Genomic DNA, 18303 nt, shown 5'->3' with positions numbered 1-18303 from the left:
CCAAGGAACTCTGGATCCTTTTAATGGAAAACGGTATTTAGAAACCAAGATCTGGGTGTGTGACGTGCTTACTGCTACCAGGAAATCACTGCTTGCAGGCCCTCTCAACGGACAGAATGAGGAAACACCTGCGTGCACGCTAACTCCTGTTCACACGCACATCTGTAAGTATTTCTGGATGTCACCGTCTGTCTCCGTATCAGCTAAACATGGCCTCTAACTTGATTCCATTACCGCCGTTAGTCGCTCTGGCTTCCTCCCTTTGCATGTCTGTAACTGGTGTATCTTCTCATTCTTTTAACAGTCTTTTGTAGGAGACTTAATTTTGATCAAATCCAATTTATCCATGTTTTCCTTTTATAGACAGTACTTTTGGAATTATATATAAAAATCTTTGCCTCCCTCAGGAAAGCAAGCATTTTCTCCTGTTTTGTTCCAGAAGTTTTATAGTTTTAGGTTTTATATCTTGGTCTCCCAGTGATCCACCTGCAGTTATTTTTTTGTGTACACTCCAAAATATACATTGAAATTCATCTGTTGTTTGCATTTGGACATCCAGTTTTCCCAGCACCCTCGAAGGAAAAGGCTGTCCTTTCTTCACTAAGCTGCCTCTGCAGCACTGTGGAAAGCCGGCTCATGCATACAGGGGTCTGTTCTAACCTTGCTCTCTGTGGCACTGACCCCCTGTCTGCCTCAAGGCCAGTGCCACACTCTCTTGTCGGTCTAGCTTTATAATAAGTCAGGTGCTGTAAATCCTCTAGCTCTGTATTTTTTCAAAGGGGTTTTGGCTATTCTAGGTCCTTTGTAGCTCCTATACATTCTAGAATCAGCCTGTCAATTTCTAAAATAAAAAAATGTAGTACAATTTGCATTCAGATTTAATCTATGCATCAGTTTGGTAGAAGTGATGGCCTAACAGCATTGAGTCTTCTGACTCATAAGCACAGCAGACCTTGTCATCTACTTTACTGCTTTACTTTCAGCAATGATTTGCAGTTTTTACTGTGCAGGTATTACACGTCCTTTGTCAGATCTATCTCTAAGTATGTCATATTTTAAAATGCTACTGCAGGCAGGCACAGAGAAGCTGAGGCAGAAGGATCGCTTGAGGCAAGGAGTTAAAGATCAGATGGGGCAACATTGCAAAACTTTATCTCTACAAAAAACTTAAATTGGCCAGGTGTGGTGACTCAGGCCTGTTGCCCTAGCTACTCAAGATGTTGAGGCTGGGGCATCATAGCCTGAGCCCAAGAGTTGGAGGCTCCAGTGAGCTATCACACCGCTGCATGCCGCCCTGGGCCACAGAGTCTCAGAAGAAATAAATACATGCGATTGTACTCCACCCTGGAGACCCTGTCTCTAAATAAATAAATACATGCAATTGCAAATGGTATTTTAAAATACCAGCTTCTAATAATCTGTTGCTAGTATATAGAAATATGAGGCCAGGCTTGGTGGCTTACATCTGTGATCCCAGCACTTTGGGAGGCTAAGGTTGGAGAATCACTTGAGTCTAAGAGTTCGAGATCAGCCTGGCCAACATGGTGAAACCTCGTCTCTACAAAACTTAAGAAAAACATTAGCTGGGCTTGGTAGTGCCTGTGGTCCCAGCTACTCGGGAGGCTGAGGTGGGAGGATCCCATGAGCCTGGGAGGTGGAGGCTGCAGTGAGCCGTGACAGCGCTACTGCACTCCCCTGGGCAATACAGTGGGACCCCGTCTGGAAAAAAAAGAAATATTTATTTATTTGAAACGCTGTCTGGGGATTAAAAAAAGAAATAATTAATTAATTAATTTGAAACAGAGTCTTGCTCGTCACCCAGGCTGGAGTGCAACGGCACGATCTCGGCTCACCGCAACCTCCGCCTCCTGGGTTCAAGTGATTCTCCTGCCTCAGCATCCTGAGTACCTGGGATTACAGGCACACACCACCACGCCCATCTAATTTTTTTTTTTTTTTTTTTTTTGGAGATGGAGTCTCGCTCTGTCGCCCAGGCTGGAGTGCAGTGGCCGGATCTCAGCTCACTGCAAGCTCCGCCTCCTGGGTTTACGCCATTCTCCTGCCTCAGCCTCCCAAGTAGCTGGGACTACAGGCGCCCGCCACCTCGCCCGGCTAGTTTTTTTTTTTTTTTTGTATTTTTTTAGTAGAGACGGGGTTTCACTGTGTTAGCCAGGATGGTCTCGATCTCCTGACCTCGTGATCCGCCCGTCTCGGCCTCCCAAAGTGCTGGGATTACAGGCTTGAGCCACTGCGCCCGGCCTAATTTTTGTATTTTTTAGTAGAGACAGGGTTTCACCATGTGGGCCAGGCTGGTCTCGAACTCTTGGCCTCAAGTGATCCACCTGCCTCAGCCTCCCAGAGTGCTTAGATTACAGGCGTGAGCCACTGCGCCCAGACTGCTTTCCTTATTAAGCAGAGTTTTAACCAATCCTTTGTTTTCAGCATCAGGGTCACCCTCTTCCCCCTTTGCTAGAGGAATCTGGCTCTACCCACTTTGGAGCTTTTAAGGGTTTGCTGCCTGCTTTAGCTTTTCCGTTTTCCCACCATCTGCCCAGGATTCACCATTTTTGGTCCACATGCTCCAGCTTCTAAAACAGTTGTTCTTCCTTTTCCATTTTCTTTTTCTTTGTGGGTTTTTAAAATTGTGGTAAAATACATATAACATAAAACTTACCACTTTAACCATTTTAAAATAGACAGTTTTGTGACATTAAGTACATTTACATTGTTGTACAACCATCACCACTGTCCATCTCCAGAACTTTTTCATCTTCCCAAAGTAGACCTCCATCCGCATTAAACCCTCACTTCCTGCTTCTCCCTCCCCCAGTTGTGGCACCCACCATTCTAGTTTCTGTCTCTGAGGATCTGACTCCTCTCGGGCCTCACGGAGGTAAAATCCTACAATCTCTGTCTCGGGGGATCTGACTCCTCTCGGGCCTCACGGAGGTAAAATCCTACAATCTCTGTCTCGGGGGATCTGACTCCTCTCGGGCCTCACGGAGGTAAAATCCTACAATCTCCGTCTTGAGGATCTGACTCCTCTTGGGCCTCACGGAGGTAAAATCCTACAATCTCCGTCTCGGGGATCTGACTGCTCTCGGGCCTCACGGAGGTAAAATCCTACAATCTCTGGCCTGTGACTGGCTTCTTGCCTTTAGCATGATGCCCTCAAGGTTCATCCACGTGTATCTGTCAACACCTCCTTCCTTTTTAAGACTGGAAATAATTTTCCATTTCGTGGCTGGACATGTTCTGTTTCTCCACTCAGTTGCTGATGGATCCTCGGCATGTTTCCACCTTTTAAGTTATAAAAGCTGCTGGGAATGGGGTGTACGAATCACCGTTAAGAGTCTTGGCTCCCAGCTCTTCTGGGTCGTTCCAGAAGTGAAATGCTGGATGACACGGGAATTCTATCTGTAATTATTTGAGGAACTGCCTACTACTTTCCACAGCGGCTGTACCATTTTACATTCCTTTCTGGTTTTTTTGCCTTTAAAAAATGGTTTCACTGGCCGGGCATGGTGGCTCACGCCTGTAATCCCAGCACTTTGGGAGGCCAAGGCAGGCGGATCACGAGGTCAGGAGAACGAGACCACACTGGCTAACACGGTGAAACCCCGTCTCTACTAAAAATACAAAAATTAGCCAGGTGTGGTGGTGGCGCCCGTAGTCCCAGTTACTCGGGAGGCTGAGGCAGAATGGTGTCAACCTGGGAGGTGGAGCTTGCAGTAAGCCGAGTTCGCACCACTGCACTCCAACCTGGGCGACAGAGCGAGACTCCGTCTCAAAAAAAAAAAAAGGCTTCACTGTTATTTTAGTGAGTTCAAGGTGGAGGTGAGGCAAATGCCCATGTTCAATCTGCTGTCATGAGCTGGAAGCCAGGAGACCTTGCTGGATGCATGAAGAAGCGAGCAGTGAATGAAATCTTTAGGGGTCTCCAGCCTTCCAAAATATACAGACGTGGAGCAGGTGGGAGAGCTGAAGCTACCATGCCCACTGCCAGGTGTGCTTGACGTCTGTGACGAGAACCTGCTGAGGGAGGTCCTGGGGACCAGTCAGGAGACCCAAAGGTGTGACCACCCATGAGACAAGGCTAAGCTGGGGGCATCACTTCGTGGGGCCTCAGTCCCCAAGGGTGGGGACCACACAGTGCAGGTCATGCAGGTGCTGGGAGATAAGACAATCAAAGGCTCCTGAGGCTGAGGCAGGCAGGGTGCTCAGGGCAATGCACCAGGCTCAGCTCTGCCCCTCACCAAGGGTCCCCAGGCTACAGTTTCCTTTTTCTAAGAACTCTGCTGCAGCCTAGCTGGCCCTCCAGGGCACAGGCTACATCCTACATCCTCCTCGGCTGATAGGGCTTGTCTTTCTTCCCTCCCCTCCCCACCTCTCCTCTCCTCCTTTCCCTTTTTCCCTCCCCCCTCCCATGGGGTCTTAGCTGGGCACAATGGCTCATGCCTGTAATCCCAGCACTTTGGGAAACTGAGGCAGGTGGATCAACTGAGGTCAGCAGTTTGAGACCAGCCTGGCCAACATGGTGAAACCCTGTCTCTACTAAAAATACAAAAACTAGCCGGGTGTGGTGGTGCTCACCTGTGGTCCCTGCTATGTGGGAGGCTGAGGCAGGACAATTGCTTGAACCTGGGAGGCAGAGGTTGCAGTGAGCTGAGATCGCACCACTGCACTCCTGCACTCCAGCCTGGGCAACAGAGCGAGACTCTATCTCAAAAAAAAAAAAAAACAACAACAAAAAAAGGGGGGGTCTTGCTCTGTTGCCCAGGCTGGAGTGGTGGAGTGCAGTGGTGCATTCATGACTCACTGCAGACTTAACCTCCTGGGCTCAAGCAATCCTCCCGCCTCAGCCTCCCAAGTAGTTGGGACTACAAGCATGTACCACCACGCCTGGCTAATTTCCTTTATAACATTTTTCATAAAGACAGGGTCTCACTCTGTTGCCCAGGCTGGTCTCAAACTCCCAGGCTCAAGGGATCCTCTTGCCTCGGCCCAAAGTGCTGGGACTCCAGGTGTGAGCCGCTGTGCCTGGCTGGGCCTGTCTTTCTGAGCAGCAGGAGGCTGGCTGGAAGGGTGTGAGGCTCATTTGGGAAGGGATGGCCACCGTGTATGTAGAGGCCTCTCCTCTGGGCTCAGGGTCAATCAGGGACCCTGACAGATGAACCTAGGAGTGGACCCTGGGGCTGGAGATGGGGTTCTGGCTGTGAGGGTGGCCATAGTACCACAGCCTAGATGCAGGCTGCCTGCCAGTGGGACTGCACAGAGCCCCAGCCCTGCTGTCGCTCCAACCCAGACAGTGCTCTTGGCCTTCATGGGCCTTCCTTGGCAGAGCTCTGAAGCCATGGCCACCCAGGTTGAAGCCTGATTCCTTTTTCCATGCAGGCCAGGAGCCCACAGCTATAAGATACGAGGACAAAGGCACATGAGCCTACGTGTGAAAGGCAGTGGCCTGGAGCACACACTCCTCTAGGAGGCCACAGCCTCTACTTACATACAGCAGAAAAGGCCCCGCCACACACTGGCTGGGCAGCTGGCCCAAGATGGGCCCAAGGAATCTCAGGCCTTTGTCTGGCTGTCTCCTGGCCCTTCACTTGCCTACTCTTGGGTACCCACTGTGGGCTGCATGCTGTGCTGAGCAGCAGGGGCTCAGTTCCACAGCCTCCAGCTCAGGCACGACATTCCCAGGCCCTTCTGGAAGAGGGCGAGGAGGTGAACTGCAACGCCAACAGGAGCACAGCCCCTAGGACTTCACCTGCTTCTTGAAGGGCCCAGGACCAGGGACTGGGCTTCACGGGCCAGCCCAGCCTGCCTGGCACCCTGCTCTGGTCCCCCTCTGCACATGCAGAGCCCAGCCGCCTGCCAAGCTCTGCCTCTGCTGTGATTTTGTGTTGAAAAGTCGGGTGAAACTGCATGGCTTCCAAAATCTCCCCACAAACAGCTGACGGACTGGGTGGTGCCTACACCCAACACTGTCCCCAGGAACCTCCCATTGCCCTGTGGCCTCCACCCTGCCTCTGTGCCCACAGCAGCTTGTGAGCCACCTTCCCCACACCTGGGCTGGGGGTAATAGGGGTAAAGCCCAGCAAGGCCCTGACCAGGGGCTCAATCTCTGCAGAGGCAAAGGCCAGACCAGGGTGGGCTCTCACTACCACAGAACAGTCCATGACATGTCTGACCTGGAGGGTGTGTGTGCATGCGTGCATGTGTGTGTGCGTGCATTTCTGGACATCAGTTCTGTGGCTGTGCCCTGCAGATACCCACAATGTGAGGTAGAGAGCGGCTTGCTGCAGACACAGGGCTGTCTGGCTGACGGCACCATGGCCTGGGCCCAGCACACCTGAAGCATCGTCTTGGAGAGCCCTGGGCAGACTCTGGCCTCCCACGTTGCCCCAGGCAGCCATCAGGATGGGTTGACAGCTCCAACTTACGACCCCATGGGGCAGCTTCGGGGCAGCTCAGGTACTGCATGACCTGCATGTGAGCCACGGTCACTGAGCTGCTGCCTGCTCACAGGAGCCTTCTGCCAGGATCATGCCCAGAACAGACAACCTGGGTCTTGCCAGGGTAGTAACCCCTCTAGGCCATGGATGGCAGAAGGCGAGTGCAGCAGGCATGCAGGGGCCTGACCACGGCTGCTCTGCCCTCAGCCTCTTCGTGCCTGCCCTTGTCAGGGAGCGGGACTGGCCGTGGTGGGCTTGGAGCAGAGTGGATGCAGCCATCAAGGTCCCACGCCCTCGTGTCTGCCAGGGCTCCGGAGCTCTTCGCCTCAGTGCTAGGTGGGGCTCCAGAAAGAGGCCACACAGGGTGTGGGGTGTTTCGGGAGGTGTGTGTCAAGCCACGGCCCTGTGTGGAGGGCTGCCAGGGACTTCACCAGCTGCCGCCCAGCACAGTAGGAGCCCTCTCCACTGCCCTTACCTGAGCTGGAGGCAGAGCCCGTGCATGGCCTTACCTTTGGTGTCATTGACGGGGTCCATGTGTCGGTAGATGTAGCCTTCCAGGTAGGAGTGGAACTTGGGAGTGGGCGGGAAAAAGGCTAGGCAGATGGCCATGAGCTCCCAGCCGCGGGCCAGGCTCTCCAGGCGGAAGTTCTCAGTGGTCTGCCGGCACAGCTGGATGTAGAGCTCGTCCCGCAGGCCCTGCACGCTCCAGCCCTTGGTGGCGACCTCCAGGGCCACGTGCAGCGGGTCGGCCTTGGCCCGCCGGTCACCCATGTACATTTGAATCAGCTTGAAGAGCTCGCAGGCCTCCTTCTTCACATGCCGGTCGCTTGTCACGATCATGGGCTTCTTGATGGACTCGCTGCTCCAGGCCAGCATGTTGGCGATGGACACCTTCCGCCGGAAGAGGCCCTGAGTGTGCTTGTTGAAGTGCTTGGAGGCCCAGTTCTCGATGTCCGTCTCCGAGGAGGGCTTGCGCAGCGTGAAGGTGGGGAAGACGCAGCTGGCGCTGGGAATGCCGCTGCGGCTCTGCCGGCTGCTCTCAAACTGGGCACAGGCACCGAGGTCCTCAGACTGAGAAGGACAAATGGGGCTGGGCTGTTAGGGGGTGGAGGAGGGCCAGGCAGTTGGGCTCACTGGGCCACAGTCCCCAGAAGTGTGAGCTGGAGCCCCACCAGAGCCAGTCAGGTGAGAGGCCTGCCCTGCTCACCACAAGGCTGCCTGAGGGGGAGGCCCAGGGGAGCCCAGCCTGTCCACAGATGCGGCTGGGGCTCTGGAGCCCTGTACTGCCAAGGTGTGGCAAGGCAGCCTGCTGATGGGTGACCCAGGTGACCTGGCTGAGGGTGAAGCAGGAGGAAGGGGAGCATCCGCTGGCATCCCCAGGGGGCTGACCTTACTCTGCCACCCCCTGAGAAGTGTCAGTACCCTTGTTCAGGCACGGAAGGCTGCAGTTCACACCAGGTAAAAGCGCTGTCTGGTTCCCAATCCCTTCACTGCTGTGACCCCAGGCCCTTCCTCCAGCCTTCACCCCAGGCCAACCTCCAGGAGGCCCCTCCCTGCCTGTGGCTCTGAGAGGACCCTGGTCCACGCACCCTGGGCATCTCTGCCCTCTTGTCCTCCTGCATCTTGAGCAGTGGACAAAAGCACAGCCTGGAAGGTGTTCTGAGGTCTCCATCCTGGAGACTATGGAGGCCACCCAGGCCCTCAAGGCCTCCCCACCCCAGGAAGCTCCCTGGGTTCCTCCTCCACCCTCCTGGGTCCTCAGACGCTAGGCCTGCCCTCTGCCTCACCCCGTGAGGCAGAGGCTTCCTGTTTCTGCAGCCGACCAGTGTGAAAGGCCAGGGTCAGGAGGTGAGAACAAGGACGGAGATGCTGGACAGAGGTGCACGTGGCCTCCATGGGATCTGGCCTCCTTCAGCTCCAGGAGCCAGGTGGGGAACATGCCAGAGGCCCCAGGCTGGGTGCAACATCCCTGAATTCCTGGGGCCTCTGACCCCTCAGCAGTTCTTCCTACCCTAGGGAGCCTCGGAGACTGGCTTTGAGAAACACCAGGGAGCCCCCGACACCCTGGCTGCCCGCTCCTCAGGAGCCCCGGCCACGGCTCTGGTGGCCACCACCCTCCCAGTCTGCTGAGGCTGCCTCTGTTCTGTTGCTGGAGTCAGGGTGTGGCCTCCAGCTCCCAGGTGCCCCCAGGATGAGGAAGGCACTGCCAGGGAACCCCCAGCAGCCCACACCCCACGGCAGCCTCCTCATGGACTCCCGGCTCAGCTGTGACAGCCTGCTGGAGTGCCCAGGGCCCCGGAGACACAGGGCTTCAAAACTCTGCGTGCTGTGTGCACGCCCTGGACGCCAGGTCTCCTGTGCCCAGCCCACGGGGCCCACTCTGACTGCGCTGGCCCCAGGCCTTAGCCCCAGGCCCTCAGGCTCAGCTCCACCCGCAGGGCCCTCACCTGTGAGGGGTGGAGGTAGGGCTCTGGCGAGGCCAGGTTGGTCTGCACGGAGACGCTCTTCTCCAGTAGGATCTGGGGGAAGCCGAGCTTCTCGAAGGTACCCCTCCTCCAGTGCTTGTTCTCCTGCTGGGCCAGCGCCTCGTCCTCGCTGAAGGCCCGCACCACCGGCCCGGGCATGGGCAGTGGCAGGGCGCCGTCGCTCTCGTAGCCAGAGCCGTCCTGCTGGGAGTCCCAGCTGCTCCTCTGCTTCATGTGGAAATGGGCCTGCTGTGCCTCCCAGGCCAGCCGAGCCTGTGCCAGGAAGGGCTCGGCCGCGCCCCGCGCCCCGTCGGCCTCACCTTCCGCTCGCTTCACAGGAGCGAGGCTGGTCCCGCACGGGGGCTGTTCCTCCGCCAGGGGCTGCTCCACAAGCAGGTCCCCGGGGCCCTCGGTGGGGGTGGCACTGGTGGCTTGGCAAAGAGAGGGCTTTCTGCTCTTTCGCTTGCGCGTGCCCGGGGAGTAGCCTGTGGAGGACAAGGTGTCCTGCTGGCTGGACCAGGACATGGCGTCCTCCTGGGCCTGTGGCAGCGGCGTGGGCGGCTGGCTGTGCCGCAGCTCAGGTCCCTCCATGGTGCTGTAGTCTCCGGACTTGACGCCCAGGCGCTGGTCCCTCAGCAGGCAGGGGCTGGGCTGCAGGGAGTAGGAACCCCCGCCGGGGTTGGGCGCGTACTTGTGCCGCGGGCCGGCGCGCAGCTTGGGGCTGGAGCCCGCCTGCTCCACATAGACCAGCTGCCGCACGTACTCCTTGCCGGCCGGACTGTACTCCAGGCTCAGGAAGCGCTCGGGGCACTTCTGCTTGGTGAGCATCAGCTGCTGGCAGGGCGAAGGCGGACCCTGCTTGTTGGGCTGGAGGAACGGCCGGGGCTTGCGGCCCGGGGACCGCTGGGGAGAGCCGGCCTGGTAGCCCCCGCCAGCCTCGAACTGCACGTCCATGGGGGGCTCATCGTAGATGGGGGCCTGGTACTCCACTGGGGGCTCCTCGTAGAGCGGGGGCTCATAGCCATAGCGCGGGGAAGAGGGCTGCGAGTCCCCGGAGGGCTTTCGGGGCTGGGCCAGCAGCGGGGAGCTGCTCCCGGGTAGCTCGGCCCTCTTCAGGAAGGGTGACGGCCTCCTCTCTGGGAAGAAGATGGTGCCGTCAGCCTCCGGGGCGAAGGTCTGCAGGCTGGGCGAGTGCTGGCTGCCGGAGGGTCTGCGCGAGCGGACCCCAGGCGGGCCGTCTGGGGCGTAGCCATTGCCCTGGGCGGCGAGAAAGCTGGGCTCGCGGTCAGCGACCTTGATGAGCATGCGCTCTTTGGCACCCAAGTTCCACCGCAGCGAGGAGGTCCTGCGTGGGGGGTGGACGGGCACAGGTGACTGCCTGCCTGCGGCTCCCACGAACCCTCTGTTGTACGCTTTCCTCACTGGGGCCCTGTGCCCTGGAGCCCCTCACACCTGCCCTGGCCCAGCCCTCACAGCCCTCCCTCTGGGGCTCTCCTGGAGCTGCCGCCCACGACCAGGCGTCTGTCTGCTCTGATCCCAGCCCCTGACCGGGCACAGAGCTGCTTCTGTAACTACAACAGGGGGCGGCCTTACCGCGGCCCTTACTGTGGATGCTGTGCAAGTGTCCTCCGAGCTGCCTGGGCCGCCAGGCAGGCTCCTGGACCCTGTGTTCCTGCTGAGCGGTGGCGTTGGACCTGTCCCAGCGGTCCAGGTGAGCCCAGCAGGAGCAGGGCACACCACCAGCATCCCACACACCACCAGCATCCCACGGCCCCATTTTCCAACTGGGAGCTCCTGTGAGCTCCAAAAAGACGGACTGTCCTCCTCTGACCCCGCCCGTCACACGCTCACTCCAACATCTGCAGGTTCCACTAACACCCGCGCCTGGCTGAGGGCACCGCAGTTCCCGGAGTCACGCTGTCTGCGTCCCCACCAGTCCTCCCAACCCAGTGCATGAGCCCCACTCCCTCCTCCGCAACAAGGGAGACCCTGCCCTGGGCAGCACTGCAGAAGCAATGCCCACACGTGCTCCACCCCTGGAGGCCCAAGGTCAGCACTGGTCCTGTGTCCACAGCCGTGCCTGCCATGCAGGGTGCTGGACCCAGGATGCTGCCAGGGAGAGATGAGGGGCCCCTCTACAACCTTCCATTTCCTGGAGGCCACTTGGGTGTGGTTCTCTATTTGGGATGCATAGCACTTTGTACACCTGGGGCCTGACGTCTTCTACAATTTCCAAATGTTACTTTTACCCCGTTTCCTCTCTCCTCTCTTCTGGGAATCCAACTGCACTCTTTCTTACTGTACACCACGTGGTTTGGTTTTGGTTTTTTGAGACAGAGTCTCGCTCTGCTGCTGGGCTGGAGTGCAGTGGCACAGTCTTGCCTCACTTCAACTTCCACCTCCCAAGTTCAAGTGATTCTCCTGCCTCAGCCTCCCGAGTAGCTGGGATTACAGGCATGTGCCAACACACCCAGTTAATTTTTGTATTTTTAGTAGAGAGATGGGGTTTCATCATGTTGGCCAGGCTGGTCTCGAACTCCTGACCTTGTGATCCGCCCACCTCGGCCTCCCAAAGTGCTGGGATTACAGGCGTGAGCCACCTCGCCCAGCCCCGCGTGGTTTTCATGTGTGTTCTGCAGCAGTTTCCATTGCTTGGCAGCTCCACACTTCAGAATATTTTCTTCTCAGCTGCCTTCCAGTTTACTACTTTTCTATTTAGCTACGTTTAATCTGCTCTTAAATGGACTGTCTTAGTCCATTCAGGCTTCTATAACAAAATACTACAAACGAGGTAGCTTAAAAATAGGGAATGGCTGGGAACGGTGGCTCACGTCTGTAATCCAAAGACTTTGGGAAGCTGAGGCAGGAGGATCACTTGAGTCCAGGGGTTCAAGACCAGCCCAGGCAACAGAGCAAGTCCCCATTTCTATAAAAACAAAAACCAATTAGCTGAATATGGTGGTGTGCTCCTGTAGTCCCAGCTACTCAGGAAGCTGGGGCGGGAGGATCGCTTAAGCTCAGGGAGGCCAAAGCTGCAGTGAGCCATGATTGCACCACTGCTCTCCAGCCTGGGTGACAGAGTGAGACCCTATCTAAAAATAAATAAATAAATAAAAATAAAAAGAGCCCCAGGAATTTGGCCAGGCATGCTGGCTCACATCTGTAATTCCAGCACTTGGGGAGGCTGAGGTGGGAGGATCACCTGAAGCCAGGAGTTTGAGACCAGCCTGGGCAACACAGTGAGACCCCATCTCTAAAACAAACAACAAAAAAAGTAGAAACCCCACACATTTTACAAGCCAGTTGTGTCCCTCTGATTGATGTGGGGTCTTTCTGGACAAGGCCACATTCTCCATTGCCTGGGGGGTTGCTGAGGCAAGACCAGGAAGACATGGCACGCCCTGACCTGCTGGCCGGGCGGCAACCTGCTCCAGAACACTGGGCTGTGTGCCTGCTCAGCATGGCCACACCACCCAGGCGAGAAGTCAGGGCAGCAGCCAGGGGCAGAGTGCAGGTGCCTGTTCCTGGGATTTCTGCTCATGGCTGCTGGAAGCTGCTCCCAACCTGACACCAGGGGCTAGCGAGGCAGAGTGGATGGTGGCAGCCAGTATGGCAGGGGCCACCAAACCCTGAGGGCCAGCTGTGGTGTCAACCCCTCCATGGCCTGGGGACACTGAGGGGTGAAGGGCTCCAGAGTTCGGGAGATCTGGGGTTGAACTCCAGTCTGTTGCTCTCTGGCTGCAAAAGCTCAGATTTCACTTAATATCTTTCTGCCTCAGTTTCCTTCTCAGTTATGATGAAGATTCAACAAAACAATGTGCATGTAGTAAGGCCCTGAGCTCAGCACTGACACAGAAAACCCTTGGTAAATGTGAACCATCAGTTTCGCATATCTGTGACTCTTTTTACCACTTAACAGATACTGCCTTAGGCCTGGGCAGGCCTAGGGAAGGGCTGGCACACGGTCCCAGCACAGGGTGCCCTGCTGTGTCCCCAGGGAGACGCCTTTCTGCTGTCCGTCTAGGGTTGCTGAGGGAGGATGGGGGGCTGGCAGGCGGCCGGAGGGTGGGGTAAGTGTGACGGGAGGTGAGGGCACGGGAAAGGCTTGCTGGTCAGATGCCACACTCTATCCCAGGAACGGACAGGGGTTCTGCCCAGTTGGGGCAGAGATGAAGAAAGGTAAGAAGGCCAGAGGACCTGCCCCCATGCTGATGATCCCACCTGGCCAGGGGAGGAGGCTGGCACTGCCACGCGTGTGTGCCAAGCACCTCCTCAATGCAGGCCGAGGCCTGTGCCGAGCACCGAGCACCGGAGTCACAGATGGGGAAGCCCCGAGAGACCCAGACACTCTCCCCAGGCCATGCAGCACAGACCCAGTGGCAGCTAGGTGAGGACCACGCTAGGTGAGGACCATGCCCCATGGTGCCCAGAGTGTCTCTTAAGAGGTCTCTCGCTCTGCCCCACCCACCCTTCTGCCATCTAGGCAGCTCCGCTCTCTCCCTGGGGCAGCTCCTGAGCCTGCGTTTCCTCAACCCCATTGCCTGGCCCTTCTCCTCAGCTCCCCCAAATCACATCCAGTCTCCAGGCCCCGCCGACTGTAATTCTCACCCCTAGTTGGCTGAGCTTGTCCTGGGCCCCCGGGGAGCACTGAACAGCACCCATGGCTCAGCTGCCCCTGCTGGGCTTCCTCCTGGGCAATGTCTGCCCTTTCAGCCCGTCCGGCCTCCCTGACGGGCCTTCACAGCCCCTCTTCCTGAGCCCAGCTCGTTCCCATGTCTCTGGGGCAAGTGGAACCCCAGGCCTCTCTCTCCTCCCCCTTCTCTAACCTGTCCTTCTCCTCCTCACCCTCCCTGCCATACCTCTCTGTAGGGCAGGGACACCAGTGCAGAAAGACCATCTCCCCCATCTCTCAATAAAACAGAAATCAAACATCACAACACAGGTTGTTCAGTGGACACTTCCAAACTGCAAGGGAAGTTGGAAAATCTTAAGAGCGGTCGTGGCCTCTGAAAATGCTGAAGTCAGGCGGGCAGGGCAGACTCAGTGACAGAGGACAGGATGACACTCAGGGCCCTGAGGGCTGTTTCTCCCAGAGCCTATTTTTGGAGGAAGAATTGGGAGTGCTGCACATAAACCAAAGCAGAAACAAAACCACAGCCAGAAGCGCTTCCCTGTTGCTTTCGCTTCTACGAAACAGCTGCTGTGCATGCAAAGCCTGGATGGAGCTGGGAGAAGTGGGCAGCGGCAGCAGCTGACAGGCTCCCAACCCAATGCTGCAGGTTTCCGAGGAAAACACTCCGCCAAAGTTCCTAAGTACAGACACAGTTATACTCACACAGAACAAGAAACCATACGTCTGAAATTCTGCTTGAAAAACAACTTCACTCCTCCAGGCCCGGGGTCCCCTGTGACCTCACACTCATCTGTGTTCCCTCTGGGCGTGACCCTGCCAGGCTGCCTGCCAGGGCGACCCCACTGCTATCCTGCTGTTCTAGGTGTGGTCTCTTGATAGCCTGAGTGCTGGTATCAAGCTGGTGGGACTTTTCCGTTTTTTCCTATCTCAGTATGCGGAGAACACCAGAAGCAACGTGCTTTTACCAGGCTGAGGTAATAGTACGCCTTCGCTGCAACTCAGGGCTGGGTTAGCTCCCTGGCTTTTGTTTATAATTTCTTTTTCCTGAGTGAACTGCGCCCATATAATTTATTTCACAGGGACTTTATTTCTTGCCATCTCACATGGCATCACACTGGTCCATTATGCTGATGGCAACTTGTGAAAGGAAGCACCAGGCATGCTCTGGGGGCAGAGTGGGGCTTCCAAGGCCTCCTGAGCCCAGCAGGCCTGGCTGGCTCTCATCTGTTCTGCTCTCAGCCCCTGTGGGGCTGGCATGGGGCTGGACACCAGCTCTCCTCCCACTTCCCAGAAGCACCCGCATGGCTGTGGCAGCTCACACCTAGGCCTCCAGCATGTCCAGAGGGAAGCTTCACTCCTGATGGGAGTCCAGGTTGGCTGAGGGCGGTATCTCTTACCAGCGGCCACAATGGAACCCTGGCACACTCAACATTCCACTCCAGGAGATGTTGGCACGGTCTGTAATTGTGCCCAGCTTGCTGCATGGCAGGCCCTCTCACTGACTCCCCAAGGAAGATAAGTTCCCTCCTTCCAGAAGCCCTAGATCATAGGAAGAACTGGCTTGGCAGATTCCACTGGGTGCCTGCTCTCAACCAATCTACAAGTGCCAATCTGGCAAGCGTGAGTCCCACATCCATGTATCATGAGAACACACAGAGCACGCAGGTTTCAGCAAAAAAGGACCGAGAACGTCTCAGGACAGGGTCTGGCTATCCACTTCCCGGCCCTGCTCCACCTTTCCAGCTAAACATGCATATATCACCCCAGGGCACTGCCGCCCCAGACATGCATGCATCACCCCAGGGTGCGGAAATCCCCCCGAGGCAGTGCCCTGCTGCTGCACACCGGCAGGCCTCCCTCATCCCCCCGTGGACCCAGTGTCTTCTTCTTCCAGACACCACTGAACCTCTGTCCCAAGGTCTCAGTGACAGGACGACAGCGACAGGGGAGGGGCACGAGGAGGTGGCCAAGCTGCCTGGTGTGGAGCAGCCCCCAACTAGGTCACTGGAGGAGGCCAGGCTGCCACCACCACACTGGCCAAGGGCCAGGGATCGCCCTCAGGGATGCACAGCACTACTCACAGCAAACGCTGGGCTGGGCCGCCCAATGCAGTGGCAAGGCCTCTGCTCCCTGCCAGGTCCAGAGGGAGCCCAATGCCCCACACAGAGCTCGATGTGGGCTGTCTCCTCCCAACCATTAGTTTACGGCCCAGAGGTGCAGCTGCTGGCCCTGTGTCAGGGGGGCCTGGCCAGCACATGGACACACTCGTGGTCTGAACAGAGATCTTCATCAGGCTGAATCGCCAGCCAGGTGAAAGGTGCCAGCCCCTGAGAGGGGCCAAAGGCACAGCAGAGGCAGAAGACACAGGAAGCGCAGCCACTGGAGGGTTGCGAGCACTGCGGACCTCCAGGAGGATCCTTGGACCTTTGTGGAGACCAACACCTGGTATGTCAGCTCGTGGGGCCAGAGTTGGCTCCATGGGACTGAAGGAGGCTGAGCCACCAGAATGGCCTGGCAGGTGTGAGGAGCAGGACGCTGGGGCGGGGTTAGCTCAGCAACCCATCCCCACTCCTGACATCCCCAGAGAGGCCAGAAGGTCCTCCTCACCTCACCTGGGACACCTGCTTCCCTGAAAGCTCTGTGGGAGCTGCAGATGAGCTCAGGGATACTGCCAGTGAGTCAGACTCTTGATTCTGGGGAGAATGGTGCCCTGGTGATGGCAGAGCTGAGGCGGTGCCTGGCAAACAAAGACCAGGGGGGCCTGTCCATCATGAAGGATGCAGTCGTGCTGGTCCGCTAAGCACATGCTGGGTCTGCAGGAAGCCCCAAGGCTGGTGACCAGAGCCAGGACCTGACCTGCCACAGTGGGGGTGGTCCTTCCACTACGAGCTCTGTCACTTTGCACTGACCAGTTAGCTGCCCAGATCCATCTCACTGATGAGGAAACGGAAGCTCGGGAAGGCTATAAAACCTGTCCTCCATCCAATAGACACACTGCTGGGACCAGGGCAGGCTCTAAATCCCTGCCGCAACCCTAATGTTCAACAAACACAAAAGTAAGAAACAAACCGTCACCACTTCCAAGCTCCAGCCGTTCAATCGTCTGTGCAAAATGCCAGAGCCCCCTCGGGTCCTCCATTTCCTCCCCAGCACCACAGTGCTCCTGGGTGGTCCGTGCTGTGGACACCCACCCCCCTACAGAAACAGCAGCTGGCCCTGGCCCTGCATCTCCCGCAGCCAACTGGTCATCTCTTGGCCAAGGAGGAGAAATCCAGGTGCCTGCCCCTGCCTAGACATCCTGGGAGGTGGAGGGAGCTCCCTGCCCGCCCAGTGTGAAGGCAGTAGGTCTTGAGGGGAGTCTCCAGAACCTTCCAGCAGTCTGTGAGGCTGACCCAGGACTACTGGAAGCCAAAGCCCACCTCTCCACTGTGACTAGCGCCAACCTTCCAGAAGGGCCTGGCAAGTGCTTTGGCACGTGTGGCCTGAGCTGCCAGGGGTGGACCTAACTGAGGACCCTCCAGCGCTTTGCCGCTCCACCAGCAGGAGGGAAGCCCCTCAGGCTCCAGGCTGCCTAAGCTAGGCAGAGACAAAGTTCCTAGACAGGGGCTGCCAATGGGCCTGGGGCAACTCTAAGGGGCTTCTGCCCAGGCCCCTGGCACTGTGGCCTCTACGGCCTTTCCAGCTCTGGCCCTGTGGTGTTGCTGCTACGCGCCACGCACCTCCCGCTCGCAGTGAACCTGGCTCGCTGAGGAGCCCATCCTCCCATCAGCAAACAGGGCCACGCCTGAGACACGGGTTCTACCTGTAGTGAAGAAGCTGGCCGTCCGCACTGTAATCCCGGTAAATCTCATAGTCCTTCTCAAGGAACACTCCTGGTGGTGAAGAACTGAAATACAGTAAAATGAAAGAGACATGAATGTAAGTGCAATCATTTAAAAATACCATAACCAGCCTCTCCCTGACTTAAGAATGTGGCACTGCCACCTCAATTTCCTAGAAATAACCTGGTTCCTGCCCACAAGCTGGATTCTTCATCTTCTGCCCTGAGTCCACCTCCTTCCAGCAGGGACACACCACTGTGGCCCATCCAGAGGCCGGGGGCGCCTGGGACACCTGGATTTCAGAAGCTTGAGCCACTGGAGCTAGGGCTGCTGTTCTAAGGGCACAGAGATGGGGTTAGTGAGAATCACAGCTTCAGCCAGACATAAAAAGATGACCTGGGAAGGAAGTTTGGTTAGAAATACCCTTGGAGACTGTGACTGCTGAAGGTCAGGGTCTGGAACAACAAATATCTGTGAAATGAATGGCTGAGTAGGCGATTATCCCGACAGATATTCACAGGTATGTGATCAAACCGGTAAGTATTTATGATTTAAAACAACTCTCAGTAGTCCAGAAGTAGAAGAAAATTTACTTAATCTGATTAAGAATATCCAAATTAAACTCAAGGCCCTCAGCGTATTCAGTGGCAAAAGGCTGAGAGCAAACCCATGAAAGTCAGGGCAAGAATTATTTATCCTTACCACCATTGTTTAATACAATATTGGAAGTGCTAGGCAATGCATTTGGACAAGAAAAAAAAAAACCCATAAAAGATTCAAATATTGGAAAGGAAGACATAAAACTGATCATCAGTTGTCAGCCTAGAGGAATTAAAGCAATCGAATGAGCAACGAGCAGCAGTGTGGGGACTTCGCTTACATGCCACCTGCCATCAGAGGCTGTGCTGTGTGGTGGCGACTGGCTGGAAACC

The 18303-nt window shown here is 56.5% G+C and overlaps 2 protein-coding genes across 5 annotated transcripts in view; both read right to left on the bottom strand.

Moving 5' to 3' along the window:
• C8H8orf82 (chromosome 8 C8orf82 homolog) overlaps positions 1–18303 on the bottom strand; it is a 152134-nt gene that overhangs the window by 12362 nt on the left and 121469 nt on the right. The window lies entirely within an intron of this gene.
• The window catches only part of ARHGAP39 (Rho GTPase activating protein 39), a 144219-nt gene that overhangs the window by 9415 nt on the left and 116501 nt on the right, over positions 1–18303 (bottom strand). For all 3 annotated transcript variants that reach the window (XM_050800836.1, XM_050800839.1, XM_050800837.1), the window contains exons 4-6: positions 17353–17436; positions 8900–10262; positions 6962–7523 (exon numbers count right to left, since the gene is read on the bottom strand). In XM_050800836.1, coding sequence (XP_050656793.1) covers positions 6962–7523; positions 8900–10262; positions 17353–17436 — 2009 coding nt within the window. The remainder of the gene's footprint in view (positions 1–6961; positions 7524–8899; positions 10263–17352; positions 17437–18303) is intronic.

Source organism: Macaca thibetana, chromosome 8 (genome assembly GCF_024542745.1).
Source record: "Macaca thibetana thibetana isolate TM-01 chromosome 8, ASM2454274v1, whole genome shotgun sequence".
In the NCBI taxonomy this organism is placed as follows: domain Eukaryota; kingdom Metazoa; phylum Chordata; class Mammalia; order Primates; family Cercopithecidae; genus Macaca; species Macaca thibetana.
This window is presented reverse-complemented; position numbering and strand designations above follow the sequence as displayed.